The following is a 9,788-nucleotide window of genomic DNA, read 5'->3' as shown; positions in this document are numbered from 1 at the left end:
TTCGTCTTTCTTCTTTGATGCTGTGCTTCTTTTCTTTCTTTCTTCTCGATATTATCTTTTTTTGTTCTTTTGTTCTTTGTCTTGCTTTGTCGTTTTTTTCTTCTTGTTTTTTGTTTTCTGTTCCTTCTGTCGCTCATCTTGTTTCTCTATCGATTGTCGTCTCTGTCTTATTTTTATACTAGATCGCTCTCTCCCTCTCTCTCTCTCTCTCTCTCTCTCTCTCTCTCTCTCTCTCTCTCTCTCTCTCTCTCTCTCTCTCTCTCTCTCTTTCTCTGTCTCTTCATTATACACGGTGTGTGACCATGCGTGTCGTTTCATGTCTCATGTTCATGCCCCAATTATTGCCAACCAGAGAACCTGACCCTGACCTCTTGACTTTTGACCGTGGCAGAACCCGCCCCCTTCATCGCCGTCGTCGAAATGGATCCCACCGCCGACGCCGAAGCCGACTTCGACCGATGGTACCGCGAAGAACACCTACCCCTGCTGGGCGAACTGCCCCTTTACCGACGCGGTGCGCGGTACGTGCTCGGGCCTAAGACGCCGACTTCGACCGTCAACGGCGCAGAGCCGGCAAGGTACCTCGCCGTTCATCAGTGCGACAGTCCTCGCACGTGGGAGTGTCCGGCGGGCGAGGCGGCGAACAGCACGCCGTGGGCGCTGAAGCATTTCACCGAGAGCAACGTCTTTGTCGCGAGGGGGTGGGAGTTGGTTCATGCGGTGGATGGCGGTCAGGGGACTAACTAGGTAGACTTATGAGCGGAGTGAATGAACAAATGGAGGGACGGACGAAGGATTGAGGATAGGGAGATTTTGTGCGAATTGTCCTGGGCTGGCTGGCTGGCTGGCTGGCGTAGACCTGTTGTCCAATTCTCACAGATCATTAGAGGACAGATGAAAGTCAACCACAGAGACGCTGTAATGGTATTTATCGGCTGTTTTCCCCTTGGTGGGACATTTGGAAATGGTTTTTCCACACAGTCTTGATGACAAGGCAAATCAGGCCATCGTCATTACTTACACTATCTAGATGTATATATTGTCACACCATCACCGACCATAGCCTCGTCAAACCTTACATCCAACCACCCTGCCTTTCCTGCTAGTCACTGTGCCAGATATAGATGCCAGAGTCAGACGTACTTCCGGCTCGTCTCGACGACGTACCTCGCAAACGCCTCCGGATGGGACACGTACGGGAAATGAAAGCCCGGGAGTGTCGTGATGGGGATCTTCTCCCGCGTCGCGATCACCACGTTCTCGAAGAATGCCTGCATGGGCCCCGCGCCCCCGACGGTCCAGTCGATCGGCACCTTGTGCAGGTCTTCCGTCTTGGTGGCCGCCGACCCGGGGATCGTGCGTGGATAGCCGTAAGCCCACCGGGCGTAGTTGCCGCGCAGCCTCTCGTGGACTTCTGCGCCGAGTGCGTCCCACGCGGCTTCGTTGGCGGACATGGTCCGGATCGTGGCCGCCAGCTCCGCCGTGAGGGCGTCCGTGTCGGTCACCTCGTGGATGTTCTTGAGATTGTCCGGGTTGACCGTGGGGACCTCGTGCGGCATGCCGTTGCGCACCCGGTCGGGAAACCCCGAGCACAGCGCCAGCACGGTCGTCGCGCCGGAACTGCACCCCCACACCGCGGCGGACTTGATCCCCAGCTCGTCCATCAGCGTGACGATGTACCCGGCCAGCTTCTGGCCCGTCACGTCCTGGTACGTCTCGGGCGGCGCGGTGGCTGCCGACCGCGACATGCCCGGCATGTCGAAGGTGGTTACTCTAAACCCGCTGCTGGCGATCGTCGACATGGGCTGGTCGAACAGGCCGCAGTCGCCCACGCCGTCGGGGATCAGGACGATGTCCGGTCCAGACCCTTCCTGCTCGTAGTACCAGGTGATGCCGTCGTTGGTGCGGACGGTCGATCTTGTTCGTTGAGCGGGCATAATGTTGGGTGATATTATGGTATCTCTGGTTTTTATTGCCGGGGGATAATCAAGGCTGAGTGACGGTGAGGGTCAAGTCTATCACGGTATGCTTCAGTGATATACCCCGTACATATTTGATAATGTTGTGTACTCGGTTCGGCCCCGCGGTCCCGCAGTCCCACCGTTTTGAGGGTGACGGGGTTGAGTGCCTGATGCTTGGCTGACCCTGACACCTTGAACCCCGCGGCAGCCTTGCCACGATCCAGATCCCCTCCCTTGTCTGCCCTGCCCCAAACGACCGTCGCGTGAATCACAATAAGAGGAGAGGAATAGTGCCGTAATAATAAACCCCCTTTACTCGCACAGCCGCGGCCTCGCCTCTCCCTCCGCACAAGTACGTACGTACGTACGTGTCTGGTTCGTCTCACATTCCTAGACGGTACTCGGTACTCGTCACATGCCGAGTATACAGCCCTAAGACTCGGGTACCTAGCATCGACCCATGCATGGTCTCAAACCATTCCCCACAAAATCCCATTCCCATCTGATCCATCCATCTGACATCTAACCCAGTTTAACTTGTTCTGGTAATAGTGACGGTACCGACACTGACATTGGGCGTCTTCGGACTCGTAGGATGAAGCGGAGCGTCGATCGATGGGTCGATGGATGTTCGGTGGATATATGTTACCTGGATAGATGGATCTACGAATGGATTCCCGCACCGATCAGGAAGTCATAGACTGCCTCGTTTTTACCGGTCGAGGAATCTCACCGCGATTACTCCTGTCAACTGGAAAGAGTATATCAGACAGGTAACATCAGATCAGATGAGGAAAACATGTCGTCGAATGAATCGAGGTAGAGTATCAAGCATTCATGGCTGGCCATGGGAGTGGAAATTTACTAGGTTAGTTAACTCCTAGGTAGGTAGGTAGGTAGGTACCTATATAATGACCGTTGAGGAACAATGCTCTCTCTCACGTACTCATTCACTCACACACTCACTCGAGTCCTTATTTCTCCTTGCAACCCTCTCTACCTCTTTCTTTCTTTAGGTCGACTCAATCTCAATCTCAAAGGGACATAGGTTGTCTCGAAAAATCATGAAGCTCAACCTCCCCCTCCCCTCCATCCTGTTCCTCGCCACAACAACGACACTCCTCTCCTTCCCCGCCGCCGCCCAGGTTTCGTTCGACTTCTGCGTCGGCCCGCCGGCCTCCGACTTCTGCGGCACCGCAGGCGGCGGCGCGTGCGAGCTCCCTGACGGCTCGCTGCTCTGCTGCTCGGGCAGTATCCCCTGCGGATCTAACAACGTGTGTATGTACGACGAGGGATTAGGCATTGCGTTGTGTGATTGTCGAGGGAACTGCGAGCCGGGAGGAGATGGGTCGCAGTGTGCTTGTGTAAGTTGACCCTGAATCCAATCCTCGAAAGACACGAACAGGGAAGAGGGGTCAGGACTGGATGGGAAGCAGAATCTCGTCGAGGAGGACCTGGCAGTGGAGAAAGACGAGAATTGACGAGATCGAGGAGTGTTGAGGTGAGTTGATAGAGATAGTTAACATCGTGGCGTTATAGGGCAACTGAGGCAACTGAGGACCCAGTGCGAGATTGTAACCGGGACTGCGTCTGTGTCCGTTTTGGGGAGATGAAGTGAAAACCGCTCGATGACGGGGGACCCCAACCTCAACTTGGACACAACCCACCAAAATGTCCTTCCACCGAGATTTGCCTCGCTTGGCCTTCTCCTTTCGTGGTCATCCATACACAATCATGAACCCCGGCTCGATCTCAGCACCCACCTCCCATCTGGTCAAGATAACACCCAGATCATCGCATTGGCGTCTATGGAGTCCACAACACCTTAGGCGGATTCAGGTGGTCCTCTATCTCCTGTCTATTATCTGCTCAAGCCAGCTCGGCTGCAAGAGATAGCGCAATACACATATCTTATGCCTGTGAGCGTTTCCGTTGATATAGTGCTAGTCTGATTAGTGAGGTGAAGAGCAACTTGCGTGGTCAGTTCGCAGAGAGCAGAAGAGCCGCATGCTTGTCTCTTGCCTATGAGTTGCGGTGTTGGGGTCTTCTAACTCTGAGATGGTGGTAGTGCTGACTATCGGCCCTGTACAAGAGGGCAACGGGTTGTCCAGGCGTCGCCAGATTATGTGTAGCGTGCCTCGAATTGTCGGAGAAAATGCATTTACATGTGTCTGCAGTTGCATCAATTCGGGCCAGAGAGCTTAACCTCAAAGCCGATCAGGGACTGTCAAATCTCTCCTTCCAGACGACCGTCTTGGTATTGATAGTCGAGCCAGTTGGGGAAGAGCGTCACTTGGGCTTCACATATCGCAGGTTCATGTCCATGTCACCAGGCAGTTCTTGAGGCAACGGACGACGTGGGTCGTGGTACATTTCATGTCGAAGGGGCGATAGTGCCAACTCACTGTATGGCGACGTTGGCTGGAGGCCGTGCTGGGGCGGGAGATGCGAGTGGCGTGCCTTGACTGAGAGCTCGGCACCAGGTGAGACCGCGCTATTTGATGGCACAGACGCAGGAGGGCGACTAGGGTAGACTTCCATCTCGTGCTGCGTGGGTAGCTTCATATCAGCATGCGGGATCGAATGCGTGTGTATCCCGTACGCTGTGCTGGGCATGCTGTCCAACTCTTGCTTCGAGTATCGGTGTCCCGGCGTATACGGTATGGCACTGATGGTCTCGCGCTTCTTGCTCTGCCAGCGTCGATAGAAGCAACAGTACCCGACAACCAGACCCGCGCCTACCACGACAAGCGTGCCTCCGACGCCAATAGAGGCCGCGACACCGGGTGACAGGCCTACCGAGGAGTTCTTCGCAGAGGGGGTGGAAGTGATGCTTGGTGATGGGGTTGGCGTGGGAGTGGGACTTTGGAACTGGAAGTGGACCGACTGTGCAATGTAGTTGTTGCCGAGCGAGATGGTTTGGACATCATCGTAGAACATCCAGGTCCAGGAGTCCCTGCGTCTATGAGCCCGTGCACTCTTGATAATGTGGGGGACAGCTTTACCCATCTGGTGGCGGTTGACTTAGAGTGATGGCCGTAGATCCATCATCTATCACGGCAACGATACAACGCTGCTCGCTCTTCAGTGTCTGCCCGCTATATGTGGCGAGATAGATGGCAAGCTCCACGGCGTCAAACCTAGTGTCGAGATCAGCTCAGTCGCTACGAATAGAAATCATCTCAAAAATACTGACTCGGACGTTGACTGCCATTGTACGTCAAGTGGACCCTTTGTAGGATAGACGGTTCCGATCTTGGGATACGTGATCTCCAAAGCCGCGACATTGAGCAAATGGAGGAGGACCAGGAAAAGTAAGTGGAGCCTCGTCTCTGACAATCGAGGACGGACGCGAGGATGAGTAGGTCGGTACATCCTAGCAGGAACGTGGTGGGCTGTGCTGTGCCGCAAGGCTGGAAGCGAGACTAGGGTTCACAGACAGTAATAGACAAGCCTTTGCCTCGCCAACCTCGCCTCGCGTAGAGAGATATTGGATCTGAACTGTAAAAAGTCGCGGGCAGACAAGCAGAGGAAATATGAATACCTTACCGGGCCCCCAAAGTGATGTCTGGGTGCTAGATGAGTTTCAGAATGCGCCACTCAGCCATCTTGGAAATTGCTCCCTTCAGCTACCATTAGAGGCACAGAACGCAGGTCGGCGAGTGCCCTTAAGATTGTACCTCATACTCCTAGATAGCCAACGGTGCTTACCCAACTCGTACTGGTTCTCGGTACATTTGAAGATGTTTGTCCAGGCATGTGGAAGAAAGGGTGTGTTTGGAAGAGGCGCCGCGTTGGTACGGACCAACATCTAAACCGTGAGTCGAAGCTACGGTAGGGTAGACTAGACCGGGCACGACTCTGCTGAATAGCTTGTTTGCATTCTAGGTGGGCATAAGTTGATGGCTCCGATCGATGATGTCTCCTAAGATATTACAACCGTCACTGTACGAGGCATTGGAGGTGAGGACGAATATCAGATCCAAAAGAGGTGCAAGGTCCGTTAATGCGCATAAGTCCAGAGAATAGCAGAGAATAGGGGTACGAGGTACCTCGTAGAGATACCCATCTCAGCCCCTACAGATGCCGGAGTTCCTCCTCGCCTAATCAGCGGTGCAGTGGTGGAAAATCTTTCGTGCTGGGTATAGCGAGGCGGGTATAATAGCAATCACGGTTGTCTGTATCCGAGTAGAAGCAAGCTTTGCTGGAAAAGAAAAAACAATGGGATCCCACACAACAGGCAGAACAGGGTAGAATTGTCGAAGTCTTGGAGGCAACCGCACTGAAGTGATGAAACTCTTTCCCACCCCGGAAATCCAAAATTCTCCGACAGCCACCCTCTGGTTCTGAACCCGGACGATGCGGGAGCCACTGGTGTTCCCTTATCCGCCTATTGTCGAGAATGTTCGTATACGGTGTACGTTGTCAGTAATCGTCCTACACCCGAATCAAAACTCTTCAATTCCAGTTGAGGGAGTGTTGTGAGCACCGTGGAAAACAGAGCAACCCACCACCACTTCTTCCAATGTCCTGCTAACCAGACGCCCCCAAATCGTCTAGTTTGTCAAAAGCGAAAGACCGAGTCCCAGTATCGGACCCGATTTCTGGCCTCCCTCCCTACGATGTTCCTCCCTGCACTCGAAGCGAGCAACATTTATAAACGTACATCTGAACTATACAAACAAACCTAGAGGAGGATATAGATAAAACATAATACCCACCATACAATTAGGCCCCGACAGCCTCTCCACCACGCGGGGAAAGCCTCGGCATTGCTCACTGGGCACAAGACTTCGCTTCGTCGGCGTAAAGCGCTGCTACGGCACAGGTGGTGCGGCTCATGGTCGAGAAGGCCGAAAATAGAGCGACATCGGGTGGGTTCAAGAATAATAGCGAACTCGGTCAGCCTGATGTGGACGTACTCATAACCTCGAAAGACATATCTTACTGTCTGAATTCTCAATGTGACACGAAAACATCTCTCATAGCCAAACATGATAGTGAAGCCCGTTTACATACCGCCGCCAGGTCTTCGGACTGCCTGGGAAGACTTCCAGACCTATGTGAACAGGAGATATGGTCTGCGTCTGCGTAAGTTGCCATGCTCAGAACACTCATGTCTATTGGTATTATCTGCAGGTCAACGCTCACTTCAATAATCCCAGAGACGTACGCGGACTTGCATGCATTTTCCATCAACCGACTGAATGACTTCTGGATGGCACTATGGCGGTTTCTTGACATCAAAGCATCTGTCCACCCTAAAGTTGTGAGTTGCAATCACTCGCTGGCTGTCAATCCACATGCTGAACGCCATTAGGCGGTGGACGAGAACATCCCCATCGACCAGTTCCCGCTGTTCTTCCAGGAAGCAAGACTCAACTTTGCAGAGAATATGCTGTGTGGTGACGACGATCGGGTGGCTGTCATCGATGTCAACGAGGAGAATTTGTCGAGTCCTCGACGATACACGTGGCGAGACCTCAGAGACTTGGTCAGAACGTATGCGAACGCACTGCGTCGGGCTGGCGTTGCAAAGGGAGATGTTGTTGCTTGTAAGGATGACAGCAGCAATTGTGTGTGAAGCGCTGAAGTGATTGATACGTCTGCAGTAATAGGAAGTAACTGCACCAGGTCATTGGCTTTACTACTGGCTACGGCGGCTGTGGGCGGTATTTTTGCATCATTTGCAACTGATGTTGGGGACAAGGTGAAGCTACTCTCCCATGAAGGATATTCATGCTGGGCTGATGTTGTTCAAGGCACTCAACGATCGACTCAGCCAGATCGAACCTCGCGTAGTTTTCGCCGAGTCAGACTATTCATACAACGGGAAACGCATCAACATCACGGTAAAGGTCGATGGCTGGACAAGCAAAGTCTCAAGTCAACTGAACCTGGTCGTGATAGGAGACACGACGGGCTTCAAAACAAAGTGGTAAAGCAGCTTGAATCCCCAGTTTTGTCATCAAGAGCTGATCGCTTATCTTATTGCAGTGAGAGCCTTGAGGCTTTCATCGGCGGCACCGACTGTCAATCACCCCTCACCTTTGAGCAAGTCCCCTTCAATACACCTCTGGTCATCATGTTCTCTTCTGGGACGACAGGGACTCCGAAGGGCATTGTACACTCACATGGGGTATGCGGTGAATACCACTGTCGTAGAATCCAGCTCATGTGAAGCAGGGTCTGCTTTTGAACGGCTTCAAGGAGCACCGCCTCCACAACAGCTTCGGCCCACAGGATATACACTTCCATTTCAGTGGTGTAAGTTCTAGCCATTCCTCTCACTATTTCCCTCGGAACAAGCATCTCACGACCAGCAGATTGGGTGGACGTTGTGGAACATATCGATAGGCGCCCTTTTCTGCAAAACCACAATGGTCCTATATGACGGATCACCATTCTATCCCTCCCCGGAGGAGTTCCTTCAGGGCGTTTTGGCAACGGGGTTTGTAACAGTGATACTTCTTAAAGTGCGACGATATCTGACAAGCAATTTTCAGTATCACCGGGTTTGGCGCCGGCCCGCGTTATTATGCTGAGCTGCAGAAGAGGAATGTGACGCCCAGTTCGTTCTTCGAAGCCTTTTGTCTCTTGTTCTAGTCCACTGATAGACGAGACAGGAAAATACGCTCAAAATGTTCACACGATCTTCTCTACGGGCGCGGTGCTCACGCCAAGTCTGGCATCATGGCTAGGAGAAGCGTTCGGCCCTGTGTGCCAGATCCAGTTCTCAGGGGGCACTGAGCTGTGCGGTTCCTTTATTCATGGAACGCGCTCTCTCCCATCGTACCCCGGAGAGGTCGCTGTCAAGGCATTGGGTATGGATATTGCTGCATATTCGCCAGACGGGATCGAAGTCCCCGATGGAGAGAGCGGCGAGCTAGTCTGCAGGAAACCATTTCCCAACATGCCCGCCATGTTCTGGAAGGATCCTGGGAAGAAGCGGTATTACAATGCGTACTTTGACATGTTCCCCCGTGAGTCTATTGTTGTTGATTCCGCTGATCTATGCTGACGAGACGCAAGATGTATGGACACATGGGGACTTCATCAAAGTCAATCCTGCGACAAAGGGGACTTATGTGTTGGGAAGAAGGTCAGTCAATGTCCCATGACTGGTGGAGAAGACGGCGACTCCTAACATGGCTGATAGTGATGGCACTCTGAACCCGTCTGGCGTCCGCTTCGGCAGTTCAGAAATCTACAACATTCTTTCATCACCGCGCTTCACGTCGTCGATAGTCGACTCGGTGGTCGTGGGCCAGCAACGCAGCGCTGCGCCCTACTCAGACACCACCGAGCGCGTTCTCCTCTTCATCAAATGTCGGGAAGGCGTGTCTTCCAACCACATTCTCCCAAACAAAGGACTGGAGAGCCGCATCCGCGATCAAATCGCCAAGGATCTCAGCAGGAGACACGTCCCGGCTCACATCTTTGAGGTCAAGGAGATTCCCTACAATGCCAATGGAAAGAAGATGGAGATCCAGGTCAAGGCTGTTGTGAATGGTGGAGCGCAGGCCAAGACCAAGCAGAGACTCAGTCCGCAGGAGCTGGCCATGCTTGAGCAGTTTGAGCCGTTCTTCCACCTGGAGAAGCTGCTGAAGAGGCTCGATGGGACTGCTGCGAGACTGTAGACGGATGCCCGGGTTGAACAGGCAGACAGGCTCGATGGAGTACCTCTATCTCTTCACTGTACTCGGCTCGGCTCGGGTGGTGGTGGCTCGGTGGGTTGGCCTATCCACTGTCAGACACGTCCATCTCGGCCCGAGCCAGCTACTCGTCCTCTAGACACTATGTTGGATCTTCTTCCGAATTTGGCTT

At 53.2% G+C, this 9,788-nt stretch overlaps 3 protein-coding genes across 3 annotated transcripts; 1 reads left to right on the top strand and 2 right to left on the bottom strand.

Moving 5' to 3' along the window:
* Positions 1-1,133: 1,133 nt before the first annotated feature.
* AYO21_11507 (hypothetical protein) lies at positions 1,134-1,937 on the bottom strand (the record flags this gene model as incomplete). Its single annotated transcript, XM_022661398.1, has 1 exon — positions 1,134-1,937. The coding sequence occupies one exon, from the start codon at positions 1,935-1,937 to the stop codon at positions 1,134-1,136; it is 804 nt and encodes a 267-aa protein (XP_022506307.1).
* A 2,313-nt stretch (positions 1,938-4,250) lies between these two features.
* AYO21_11506 (hypothetical protein) lies at positions 4,251-5,336 on the bottom strand (the record flags this gene model as incomplete). The annotated part of the gene is made up of 3 exons (XM_022661397.1): positions 4,251-4,917; positions 4,967-5,101; positions 5,158-5,336. The coding sequence occupies 3 exons, from the start codon at positions 5,334-5,336 to the stop codon at positions 4,251-4,253; spliced, it is 981 nt and encodes a 326-aa protein (XP_022506306.1).
* A 1,619-nt stretch (positions 5,337-6,955) lies between these two features.
* Positions 6,956-9,601, top strand: AYO21_11505 (acetoacetate-CoA ligase; the record flags this gene model as incomplete). Its single annotated transcript, XM_022661396.1, has 12 exons — positions 6,956-7,052; positions 7,127-7,230; positions 7,282-7,516; positions 7,574-7,671; positions 7,724-7,899; positions 7,959-8,085; positions 8,127-8,228; positions 8,288-8,412; positions 8,468-8,532; positions 8,588-8,944; positions 8,994-9,063; positions 9,121-9,601. 12 exons carry the CDS (start codon positions 6,956-6,958, stop codon positions 9,599-9,601), a joined length of 2,037 nt encoding a protein of 678 aa, XP_022506305.1.
* Positions 9,602-9,788: the final 187 nt, after the last annotated feature.

The sequence above is a fragment of the Fonsecaea monophora genome (genome assembly GCF_001642475.1).
Source record: "Fonsecaea monophora strain CBS 269.37 chromosome Unknown Scaff163, whole genome shotgun sequence".
Taxonomy (NCBI): Eukaryota; Fungi; Ascomycota; class Eurotiomycetes; order Chaetothyriales; family Herpotrichiellaceae; genus Fonsecaea; species Fonsecaea monophora.
The sequence above is the reverse complement of the archived record's forward strand: the minus strand, read 5'-3'. Positions and strand labels throughout refer to the sequence as shown.